Here is a 13,493-nt window from a genome sequence, read left to right as displayed (position 1 = left end):
TTGGTATGCGGATCTTGTCCGGATGGCCTCTTGCCAACCGTGGACTCTTCCGTTAAGACCAGACCTTTTGTCTCAAGGTCCTTTTTTCCATCAGGATCTGAAATCCTTAAATTTAAAGGTATGGAGATTGAACGCTTGATTCTTGGTCAAAGAGGTTTCTCTGACTCTGTGATTAATACTATAAATCTGTATCCAGAGAGATATGTTATAGAGTCTGGAAGACTTATATTTCTTGGTGTCTTTCTCATCATTTTTCTTGGCATTCTTTTAGAATACCGAGAATATTACAGTTTCTTCAGGATGGTTTAGATAAGGGTTTGTCCGCAAGTTCCTTGAAAGGTCAAATCTCTGCTCTTTCTGTTCTTTTTCACAGAAAGATTGCTATTCTTCCTGATATTCATTGTTTTGTACAAGCTTTGGTTCGTATAAAGCCTGTCATTAAGTCAATTTCTCCTCCTTGGAGTTTGAATTTGGTTCTGGGGGCTCTTCAAGCTCCTCCGTTTGAACCCATGCATTCATTGGACATTAAATTACTTTCTTGGAAAGTTTTGTTCCTTTTGGCGATCTCTTCTGCCAGAAGAGTCTCTGAATTATCTGCTCTTTCTTGTGAGTCTCCTTTTCTGATTTTTCATAAGGATAAGGCGGTGTTGCGAACTTCTTTTGAATTTTTTCCTAAGTTGTGAATTCCAACAACATTAGTAGAGACATTGTGGTTCCTTCATTATGTCTTAATCCTAAGAATTCTAAGGAGAAATCGTTGCATTCTTTGGATGTTATTAGAGCTTTGAAATATTATGTTGAAGCTACTAAGTCTTTCCGAAAGACTTCTAGTTTATTTGTTATCTTTTCCGGTTTTAGAAAGGCCAGAAAACTTCTGCCATTTCTTTGGCATCTTGGTTGAAATCTTTAATTCATCTTGCCTATGTTGAGTCGGGTAAGACTCCGCCTCATAGGATTACAGCTCATTCTACTAGGTCAGTTTCTACTTCCTGGGCGTTTAGGAATGAAGCTTCGGTTGATCAGATTTGCAAAGCGGCAACTTGGTCCTCTTTGCATACTTTTACCAAATTCTACCATTTTGTTGTATTTTCTTCTTCTGAAGCAGTTTTTGGTAGAAAAGTACTTCAGGCAGCGGTTTCAGTTTGAATCTTCTGCTTATGTTTTTCATTAAACTTTATTTTGGGTGTGGATTATTTTCAGCAGGAATTGGCTGTCTTTATTTTATCCCTCCCTCTCTAGTGACTCTTGTGTGGAAAGATCCACATCTTGGGTAGTCATTATCCCATACGTCACTAGCTCATGGACTCTTGCTAATTACATGAAAGAAAACATAATTTATGTAAGAACTTACCTGATAAATTCATTTCTTTCATATTAGCAAGAGTCCATGAGGCCCGCCCTTTTTTTGTGGTGGTTATGATTTTTTTGTATAAAGCACAATTATTCCAATTCCTTATTTTATATGCTTTCGCACTTTTTTCTTATCACCCCACTTCTTGGCTATTCGTTAAACTGAATTGTGGGTGTGGTGAGGGGTGTATTTATAGGCATTTTAAGGTTTGGGAAACTTTGCCCCTCCTGGTAGGAATGTATATCCCATACGTCACTAGCTCATGGACTCTTGCTAATATGAAAGAAATGAATTTATCAGGTAAGTTCTTACATAAATTATGTTATATATATATATATATATATATATATATATATATATATATATATATATAATTATGGAAAAGAATATAGGTAGCACAGTTTTACAAAATCATTGCAAATCAGCTGAGCAGTTCTACAGAGGGACATTATACACTCATTTTTTCATTGCATAAATGTTTTGTAGATCAGTGTTTCTCAACAGCCGGGCCGCGGCCCACTACCGGGCCGCGACAGCCCTGCTGGTGGGCCGCGACCCGACATAGCCTCCAGACACTCACTCTGACAGGCCCGTCTTTACACATGTCCAAAATTTCGGACGGGCCTGTTAGAGTGCCATTGCGCATGTTTGTATGCACCACTGCGCATGTCTGTATGCGCAGTGTGAACGGCTAGCGGCGCACTGTGAGGAGTGGCGGGCGGCGTGCAGAGCGGATCGGCTCACAGGTAGGGAACTCCACTGTCACCAATGTCAAATAATTATGGCCACTGGCACTAACATGTATATTTAGGGCGGCCACTGGACACCAATGTCTATGTGTACACTATATATATAAATATATATATATATATATATATATATATATATAACCCACTGACACCAATGTGTATGTGTACTGTTTGTGTATATATATATATATATATATATATATATATATCCCATTGGCACCAATGTGTATGTGTAAACTGTATATATATATAGTTTACAGTGGGTTAATTTTATGATAATTCATTGGTGTCAGTGGGATATTTATAGATCCCACTGACACCCATTAATTATTACATAATTAAACAACTGTAAACCATACATATACTGTGTGTGTATGTATGTATGTATATGTATATATATATATATATATATATATATATATATATATATATATATATGCACAGTATATATATACACCCACTCCCGATGCTTACCGGGCCCTGGACAGGTCTGGTTAAAACTTAACGGGCCTTGAGGTCACTTAGGTTGAGAACCACTGTTGTAGATGATCTATTCATAAAGCACATAAATTTTTGCTTATTTTTATATAAAATTGCTCTGATTTTCAGACTCCTAACCAAGCCCTAAAGTTTTATGAGAATACCATCAGCTACCTTCTCCAGCTTGCTCCTGTTTGTATAAAGGGTCTTTTCATATGCTAAAGAAGGGGGAGGGGAGAGTGTCTTATTTACCACTTGCAGTGGGCTTTCCAACTGCCTTTTCAACAGAGCTAAACTGAAAGCTTCTAAGTATGTTTTTAAACAATTTTATACTGGATTTTTATATCAGTATCTGTGCATCATATTCTTTATAGTAGTGTGTATTACATGCAGTTATATGTAAATGAGTGTATACTGTCCCTATAAGCCATCTGGAAAAACAAGTGAACAGTTCTAAATAAATTCTGTTGCTGTCTGCTGTGTTCAGACTTTACTACATGCAGGAAATGTCCTTTTTTAGAGCAGATAAAATATAAAAAGGGAGTTCTAACTGCTTGAATTTGTTGATGAAAATCATGGGCAGTAATTGTGATGTATCACGGAATCGAACCGTTGACAGGATAATCACAATTGAATAGTGAGACCAGTGAAGTTGCACACCCCTAACACATATATATATATATATATATATATATATATATATATATATATATATATATATATATATATATATACATAGAAACACACACACATTTTTATATATATATATATATATATATATATATATATATATATATATATATATATATATATATATATATATGTAAAAATATATGTATATAGATATCAACATAACAAGAGTATTTCATTGATCAATTATATTTTTTTATTGGACTAACTATACATTTATAAGTTGACAAGCTTTCGGAATTCCTCCCTTTCTCAAGTCTGTAGCAATACTGACCAATCCAGACAGGGGAAATATATGGTTTTACATAAAGCATATACTGACATAAAGTTATAAATCAACATTGAATCAATATCTATAAAGATGTGAAATTATTTAAACAAGGGGAGTATAAAATAGCTGAAAAAGAAGAAAGGAAAGAAAGAAAAAAAGGGAATAATAATAATAATAATAATGGCAAAAGTGTGGACATAGGCTCACCTGTGTACCTATGTATAAAGATTGTGCAATATACAATGTAATTGGCTATATGAAAGTACATTACAAAATTTTTTGATAATGTGTTAAGAACCCAGAGTCCACATTTAGTCCAGAATTTAGCAAGTTGAAGTGCATTTTCATTTCAAAGGTTTTTCATTCCATGGTGTTTTTGAAGTTGCCTCTGAGAATGTTGATTTTGAGGTTTTGGATGGAGTGGTCAGGTTGGGTGAAATTGTGACCAACAGGGGTACAGTATTTTTTTTCACAGTGATTTTTGATTGAGTGCCTGTGTAAGTTCATCCAAAGGTGCAGTTTTTGGCTTGTTTCTCCAATATACCATCCCACTTCACATGCAGTGCATTGTATCATGTATACTACATTTGCAGATATAAATGAATATGCCCCTTTAATGTTATAAGATTTACTCTTGTGATTTGCTGTGCTGCTTTCACAAATGTGTTGACATTGTTTACAGAGAGCTTTGTTGTAGCGCTTGGTTCCATTCTGAGTGTTCTTTTTCTCAACGGGTAGCTTCCAGTTTCTGTTTTAGGTTAGGTGATGGTCTGAATGCCAGGATTGGACATTTTGTTAAGATTTGTTTGAATGTTGGATCTTCTAAGAGTAGTCGCTGTAAGTCTTTTATGATTTTTCTTGTCCCTTCCACAGCAGGGTTATATTTGACTACTAGTGGGATATGTGATAGGTTTTTCTTCTCCCTGTAATGTAGTAAGTGTTCATGTATGGTATTGAGGGCAGAGTTAATTGTTTTATTTATAACCCTTGTTTTGTAACCTTTTTCTCTGAATGATTGGGACAGTGAGATGAGGTGTTTGTCATGGCCCTTGGTGTCTGTGCAAATTCTGTGATATCTTGTAGCCTGACTGTAGATTATGATTTGTTTTAATGTGATTGGGGTGGGAGCTGGAGCTGTGGAGGTAGCTGCATCTATCTGTTGGTTTCCTGTATACAGATGAGTGCAATTCGCCATTTGTGATGGATATTGTTGTATCCAGGAAGCTGACATGGTCTCTAGAAAAGTTCATTTTAAGCTTGATTGATGCATGAAATAGATTAAATGATTTATGAAAATGGTGCAGGTGTGAGGTTTGTGTTCTTATTGCTTCCATTGTAGTCCTCCATATTGCTGGTATTTTGTCATAGAAAATTATTTTAGCCCGAATCTCCTGAAGAATTCTTCTAAGTCTGTTGTCTAGATTTGTACTTGAACAGAATGATAATCCTTTATCCTTGGTTGTAGTTGATGATTGATCTGTCACCTGGAGCTCTAGTTTCTTGCATTTGGGGTTTGCTTCTGTTTTGTGACAGGCATTCAAGTTTCTTCTTTTTCTTCTTGATAAAACTTTGTTGTTGTGTTTTGCGTTGCATTTCTTTTTTAATTTCTTCATTGAACCCATTATTTTCTTGTAGTTTTTGTAGTAGGAGCTGCTTATGGTCTTTTATGTTTTGCTTTTTGCTGTATAGTTGATGAATTAGGTTATTTCTCAGTTTCTCACTAGTATGTCTGTGTATATATACATATATGAAGCAAAAAAAAAAGCGATATCCAAAAAAGTATTTAAATAAAACTTAGCAATAATTTTCTCTGAAATAGTATAATATCATCAATCATCATCTCCATTTTCACTCTAATTTACTATTTATTTTCTGACTGTTATCCAATGCGCTTTTAAAAGTAAACTGAACTTTATAGGTGTAAACTATCATATAATACGGTCTTATGACAATACTGAAATAAAGTTAGTCTCTCTCATTTAATAGATGATAATTAACAGCTGATGTATGTTATTCTGTAACCAATAGGTAGCTGGTAAGGTTTTTAAATAGTGTTTCTTTAATCATGTTCGTTATGCTATGAATACGGATTTTTAGCTGAAATGCGTAAGCAAATAGAGCTGTTTACTCTGCTACCAAGTGTAGCTTGTGGACTTTCTAAGTCTTTTTATCGACTATTCACAAATAAATGCAAAGTTTTATTTAAATACTTTTTTGGATGTCGCTACTTTCTTCTTTTTGCTTCATGTTCAACTGCCTTCTATCTAGGAGCATCATCCCACTTTCATACCAGTATATTGCTCCTTTGTTGTAGCCGTAGCTACTGGACCTAGGGCATTTGGAGGTGGAGGTTCCTGGTGACCGCCGCGGTGGTACACATGAGAAGGATCACGTAAGTCTCGGATGGATCTGAGGGCATGATCTGCTGACAGCGCTGGAGCAGTCAGTAGGACACTGATTTGCTGTCATAAGTAGGCGCCCCCTACACACCTTCTCTGGACATGCTGGAAACACATGGCACTGGGAGCAGGGATGTGAGATTGCCTGTTCATTTGTTTGTTTGTCTGCAGCCTTAGAAACTTATTTGAGGTCACTGTGTTGCCAACTCCAACTTATATATGATATATGCTGGCATTATATGAAGCTTACCCACTGGGTAACTGCTTTATTCACCAAACTGCACTATACACAAGCTCTATTCTCTGTAACCTCTTCACCCCTCCTTAAAAGCCCAACTTAAACTATTATATAAAATAATTTAGCTTTCTGGCAATCTGGAATTATTTAGGATCCTTTGGTTCAGAGTATTGTTTCTCAGGGTTACCGAATAGGTTTCAGGGTGAGACCTCCCAGAGAGAGGTTTATTTTGCCTCATGTTCCAAAGGCTCTTTTGAAATCAAACTTGGTTTGCAGATCTGGTTCAGATGTCCAGTTGTCCTCCATGACCAACACCTCTGCGACAGGATCTTCTGTCTCAAGGTCCGTTTTTTCATCAGGATCTCAAATCTCCTAAGTTTGATGGCATGGTGATGATTGAACGTTTAGTTCTTAGGCAGAGGATTTTTTCAGAATCTGTTGGTTAGACTTTGATTCAGGCTCGTAAACCTTTGACTAGGAAAATCTATCATAAGGTTTAGAAAGCCTATATTTTGTGGTGTTTTGATCATGGCTTTTCCTAGCATTCTTTTAGAACTCCAAAGATTTTGGTATCTAAGTGGTGTTTTGTGTAAAGTTGAGGCAGTTATCTTACCCCTTTAAGCTACGTATTCAGCTGTTCCCACCGTCAGAAGGCTCCCCAAGCAAGGAAGCTGGTTCAAAGCAATTTTCTGCTGTAAATGTTAGAGACACAATGAATCCATTCTCACTTTGGATGGGTTATCTAATGTCCTCAGAGTCAGCCCCTCACTCACTGTATGTTAAGCTGTAGGCCCAAAATGGTGGCCGTTCGCGCCACTCCTGACGCACTTCAAATTTCAGGGAAAACTTTTTCCTCTGGTGATCCCACTTTAATTCAGTTACCACCCCTTCCCTCTGTGGTATTTGCAGACCTCGGCTTCTCTCACAGTATTTCACGGGCTCACCTGATTTCCAATCAGCCACACTGTCTATCGGCTTCGGGAGTGTGGGTAGTGTGATGCCTCTTAGTACACCCAAGCAGCTCTCAATCTGTCGGCACCACTTCTGAGAACTTGGTTAGGCGCTCCGGAGTGGAGCACCGACCCTCCGGAGCGATGGCACTGATGATTGGTGGGTGTGAGACAGTGACGACAGGCAACAGGTACCTGGAGCCAAGTAGAGCATCTTCACTTCAGTGCCACCCAGCACCTGTGTGTCTCGAGGGGGGAGGCACTCCACGATCAAGCACCGAATCTGCCACACAAGTCACAGTTTGCTTGCCTAGTCTCCGGAGCAGGGCCCCGACCCCCCGGAGAACGGGATCCCCGCAATCACTATCGCACACACGGCAGTTACTTCAGGCAGGCAGTGTAAATTCCATGCAGTAAGCCCTGCAAACTCAGCCAACATCTTCCTGGGTGCTTCTCCTTGCTACTGAGAGCCTCTATACAGCCAAAGGTTAATTTTGATTGCCTAAAAACCATTAGGTCAATATTTCCAGAGCGGAGCTGCTCAAAAACATATCTGCTTGATATGGTGGTTAGCTCCGCCCCCAACTCCAAGGATTTTGCAATTTCTGCAGAAGTTTGGATAAAGATTTGTCAAAATGGTCAGATTTCTGCACTTTCAGTTTTGTTTCATAAGACGATTGGTAATCTTCCTGGTATTCACTGTTTTGTTCATGCTTTAGCCAGAATTAAACATATTGTAAAACCAATTTCTCCTCCCTGGAGTCTTAACTTGGTTTTAAAGGTTTTGCAGACTCCTTCTTTTGAGCCAGTTCATAAGAAGAATATTTAAATTTTGTCTTGGAAGTTTCTGTTTCTTTTAGCAATCTCTTCTGCTAGAAGACTTTCTGAGTTATCTGCCCTTCCTTCTTATCATATTAATCTTATTTTTTTATCAGTATAATACAGTTTTGAGAACAAAATTTGACTTTGTATCTAAGGTGGTGTCTTCGGACAATATGATTAGGGAATTTGTTTATCCTCCTTTTTGTCCTAATCCTAAGAATTCTACAGAGAGGCTTCTCCATAATTTGGATTTTGTCAGAGCTTTGAAGAACTATTCACAGTTTTCTAAGGATTTCAAGCAAAATTCTAGTTTGTTCATTTTTCTTGCTCTAGGAAAGCTCAAAAAGCTACGGCTGTTCCCTTGACATCTTGGCTTAAAATTTTGATTCAGAGAGCTTACTTGGAGGTGGGTCAGTCTCCTCCTAAACAGATTACTGCCCATTCTACTAGATCAGTTGCTACTTCTTGGGCCTTTAAGAATGAGACATCTGTACATCAGCTACTTGGTTTTCTTTGCATACTTTCACTAAATTCTACCATTTGGACGTTTTTGCTTCTTTTGGAGCAGCCATTGGTAGGAAAGCTCTTCAGGCAGTTATCTGTGCTTGATATATATATATTTTTTTTATTTTTGCTTCTTTTTTCTTGTTCCTTGCATGCAAAAAAATATAACTCTTTCTAGTATTGTGAAAACAAATATTAATATAAATAAACGTCTAATAGATGATATAGCATGATAGTCCCACACACGTTACTCGTGGACTTCACTGCTTGGGTATTAGTGTCCAATGCTTAATGGATCATGGACTCTCAACACCTGTATGAAAGAAAACTTAATTTATGCTTACCTGAAAAATTAATTTCTTCCATGGTGGTGAGAATCCATGTGACCCACCCTGTTATTTTTTTTTGGTGATAGTTTGTATATTTTTGTACCTCCTTTTTCCCCCGCTCCTTTGCTTTATTTTGATTCTTTTTTTTCTTCCTCTTTTTGCTTGGCTACACGTCAGATTAGTTATCATAGAGGTGGGAGGGTTTTATAGGGCTCTTGGATTTTTGGAATTTTTGCCTTCTCCTAGTGGTCAGGAAGAGTGATTTGCAGTAGTAATGCACCGTGGACAAAATGGTAATGCCAAAGTGTAGATCACTCTGAGTAGATAGTTCAGTTACAATCTTTAGAAGACAAGCACCCAGTAATTTATATCCAAAGGAATGGACTTAACTACTGAATTGTACAGATAACTATATCACTATATTAGTTTCAACTATAATAATAAGACAAGGCTAAGCACATAAACCCACATTGCCTATTAACTATGAAAATCAGTAGTACATATGTTTTATCTCTCTGTCACATCTGATCTTACATATATATTATTAAAAAAGTACCATAACTTATTCTATGTTTGAATGTTAATAAAAGATTAGTTAATGTATACTAGTCACCATTAACACCCTTTCACATCTTTGATAAGTTCAACAATAGTCCTACTGTCCATAAGAAAAACCACTGTGAGAGAGCATTCTTGTAATCCTTCTCTAAACTTAATAACATTATCTGCCATGCACAATCACGTGACTGCTGTGCCCGTGTGGCAATATGGTGGCATACATAGCATCACCAAGCGGCAGATCAGCAGTCTAATTAAAGACACTTTTATTGAACTGTTTGGGGTAAACTGAGCGGCAAGAATAGGGATTCATGATTACTTTGTTATTATTAGTAAATATAAGTTAGTTTTAAAAAATTTTTAGAAGGTGTTATAGGTCCCTTTAAGTATAGCTGACTAACTAAAAATTGGCTACACTCCTGATTTATAATACTGAAGATTGCTGGAGTTCCTCTATAGCATCATTGGTGCTTTTCATGATGCCCAAGCTATGCTGAAAGCTTTAACAACCATTTACCCAGGATGTTAGACCCTACCACACACAGGTATTCAGCTACTAAGGGTAATGCAGTTATGCCAAAACATAGTCTGGAAGATTGCTAACCTTTAAAGATATTCATAGTTTTGTTAAGACTTTGGCTAGAGTTATTGGAGTCTTATTTTAGTTTTGAGGGGTTTGAAGGGTTCTTCTTTATTATTATTATTCTTTATTTATAAAGCGCCAACAGATTCTGCAGCGCTGCCCATGGGTACAAGGATAACAGTACAATGGAGAAACAATATGACAACATTTTACAGAAAAAACAGGGGGAAATGAGGGCCCTATTCCCGTGGGAACTTACAATCTAGATGGGTAGGATGGGAAACAGGAGGTGGGGACTGCAAAGATGAGAATGATATTAGTGAGGAGATAGAGGGCAGCTGTTTTGAGCCTATGCATACGGTTTTGTTTCTTTTGCCTTTTTATTCTGCATAAAGAGTTTTTGAGTTATCTGCTCCTTTATGTGATCTACCTTATTTTATTTTATTAAGGATAAGGTTTTTTTTAGGACTAAATGTGGTTTCTTGCCTAGATTTGTATCTTCTGACTGTATCAGATGGGACCTTGTTGTTCCTTCTTTGAGTCATAATCCCTCCAGGTCTCCAGAGAGTTTTTTTGCATATTTTGTATGTTTTTAGATCATTGAGGTATTATGTTAGTGCTACTATAGTTTTGAGACAAACTTCTATTTTTTTTTTGCTCTTTTCTGGTTCAAGGAAAGGCCAGGAAGCTTCTGCCATTTCTTTGTCTTCTTGGTTGAGACTTCTGACCCATAAGGCTTTTTTTGGAGGCAGGGTAGCCTCCATCTTAATGGATTACGGCTCATTCTACTACTTCAGTTACCATTTCTTGGCCTTTTAGGAATGAGACTTTAGTTGTCCAACTTTGCATGGCAGCTTTTCGGTCTTCTTTGTATACTTTTACTATATACCACCATTACGGTATTTTTTGCTAATTCTGAAGCAACCTTTAATAGGAAATTCTTCAGGCAGTTGTATCAAGATGATTCTTTGCCTGTTGGTTATTTTTTCATTGCATGGTTTTGCCCTTTTATTGGTTCTTTTAGGGTTGTAGATTTAGTATATCATTGAAAAATTATATTTTTAAAATCCCACCCTTTAAGTTTCATTACTTGTGGATTCCACTGCTTGGGTATTAGTTCCCAGGATTGTGGACTCTCTCCACTTGTATTAAAGAAAACATAATTTGTGCTTACTTGATAAATACATGGGGGCCGATTTATCATCGGTCTGTCCGACATGATCCGCTCAGCGGATCATGTCCGACAGATATCAATGAATGCTGTTGGCTTTTAACATTGCACAAGCAGTTCTTGTGAACTGCCTGTGCAATGACGCCCCCTGCAGATTTGCAGCCAATCGGCCACTAGCAGGGGGTGTCAATCAGCCCGATCATATAGGATCGGGCAAATTGATGTCCGCAGCCTCAGAGCAGGCAGACCAGTTATGGACCAGCGGTCTTAAGACCGCGGCTTCATAACTGCGGTTTCCGGCGAGCCTGAAGGAATGGAGCTTGATAATTTGGCCCCATGGTGTTGTTTTTTTCTTACGCACATCTTTTTTCCTGATCCTATTTTGTTTTCTACCTCTTTTGCTTGGCTATACATTAGACTGAGATGCCAGTGAGGTTTTATAGAGTTCTTGGGGTTTGGGACTTTTTGCTCCTCCTAGTGGCAGGGAAGAGTAATTCCCAGGAGAAATGGATTGTGGACTCTCACCGCCATTAAACAAATTAATTTATCAGGTAAGCATAAATTATTTTTTGTTTTTTATTTATTAAAAAGTGTATATATGAGTGTAATAGTTTTATTTTAATATGTTTTGTGAAACTTTTTATTAACCCTTTACTTCAGGTCTCAAGTAGCATTAAATATTCTAGTGCAGTTTCAGCTTGCGCTCAAACACAAACTATAACTTTCAGGCTATAACACCAGCGCTATTTAGCACAGTCACAATATCCATTGAAAATATAGACTAGAGCAATGTCGGCCTTGCTATCCATTCTCTAGTAAATGAGATTTACCATAGACTTGTAATATCAAGTTGCGTGCTAATGTTAGAACAGTCAATCGATCATTGGCAAGCTACTTGTAATCTGGCCCTCATTGTTCCGAATTTTAAACCACATGAGTTCTTTGTGTATTCGCTCTCTATAAAAAACATATACGCAAAATTTGATAGTCAGTTAATGGATCGCCAAAAAAGGGTATGAAACATTTCTTATCAATATTAATAAAGCTAAATACAGTTGTACAATGTTTAAAACTGTGTTTGATTTTTAAATGTAATAGGTGTGATACAATAATGTCCCAAGAAGACCTTGTACAGTCTGCAGAATCATATTTATTCAAGCACAAAGGATTTTACTTTGTAAAAAGTATAACTACACCTGAAGCTGTAGATGCCGTGGAACACTTTGAAGTCAGAGAAAGTGATGTATTTCTGGTCACTTATCCGAAATCTGGTAATAAAACTGTCTACAAATTATTAACAATGTGTCATTGAATATTAATCTTTTGCATAACATAAAGTTACATGTCTAAGGGAATTTAAAAAGTCACCGTGCATGCTAATATGCTGGCATTTTTATTATGGATTCAATATACAGAAACAGAAATAATAAAAAATAAAATGTAAGTTCAAGTTATTGTACTCAACTTTTAACCTCATTTTGTGTCTCCAAAAATGTCATTTAAAAAAAAAAAAAAAAAACTTGGTTGATCATAGTTAAAGAAAATATTTTTACAATATAAACATCTTAGATAGCGCAATAATAACTTTAAATGTTATATTAAAGGGATACCAAAAATGTTATTGTTTAAAAAGTTAGATAATTCCTTTATTTACCATTCCCCAGTTATGCATAACCAAAACACTGTTATATTAATATAATGTTTACCTCTGTGATTACCTTGTATCTATGCCTCTGCAGTGCAGACTGCCTCCTTATATCAGATATTTCGACAGACTTGCATTCTAGGCAATTAGTGCTGACTCTTAAATAACTAGACAGCGTTAGCACAATGTTATCTATATGACACACATGAACTGACACCCTCTAACTGTGATAATCTATCAAATGTATTCAGATAAGAGGCTGCCTTCAAGGGCTTATAAATTAGCATATGAGCCTACCTAGGTTTAGCTTTCAACTAAGAATACCAAGAAAACTAAGCAAATTTGATGATAAAAGTAAATTGGAAAGTTGTGTAAAATGACATGCCCTATCTGAACCATAAAAGTTGTACTTTACTGTCCCTTTAAATTAGAAGATCTTATACAATCTATATTTGCAGGAACAATTTGGACACAGCAGATTGTGAGTCTAATTTTCAACGAAGGACATCGAAATGGAACAGAAGCCATTAAAAACACAGAAAGAGTGCCATCAATTGAATATAATTTGTACAACATTGATTATGCCAGCCGACCGTCTCCTCGCCTACTTTGTTCACACTTACCTTATTATCTAATGCCAAACGGTACAAGAAATCACAAAGGCAAAGTAAGTTTAGTAAAAGAAAGAAATAAGACCACAGGTTAAATGTTCCTCATAGTCTGTGCTGCATTGCGCACAACATTGCTTGATAC

The 13,493-nt window shown here is 36.8% G+C and overlaps 1 protein-coding gene across 1 annotated transcript in view; it reads left to right on the top strand.

Annotated features, from left to right (window-relative positions):
• LOC128643798 (amine sulfotransferase) overlaps nucleotides 1-13,493 on the top strand; it is a gene marked incomplete at its 3' end in the record, with an annotated part of 123,730 nt that overhangs the window by 82,007 nt on the left and 28,230 nt on the right. Inside the window, exons 2-3 of the mRNA XM_053696621.1 lie at nucleotides 12,194-12,366; nucleotides 13,199-13,407. Coding sequence (XP_053552596.1) covers nucleotides 12,207-12,366; nucleotides 13,199-13,407 — 369 coding nt within the window. The remainder of the gene's footprint in view (nucleotides 1-12,193; nucleotides 12,367-13,198; nucleotides 13,408-13,493) is intronic.

This window comes from Bombina bombina, unplaced genomic scaffold (genome assembly GCF_027579735.1).
Source record: "Bombina bombina isolate aBomBom1 unplaced genomic scaffold, aBomBom1.pri scaffold_629, whole genome shotgun sequence".
Taxonomy (NCBI): domain Eukaryota; kingdom Metazoa; phylum Chordata; class Amphibia; order Anura; family Bombinatoridae; genus Bombina; species Bombina bombina.
The sequence above is the reverse complement of the archived record's forward strand: the minus strand, read 5'-3'. Positions and strand labels throughout refer to the sequence as shown.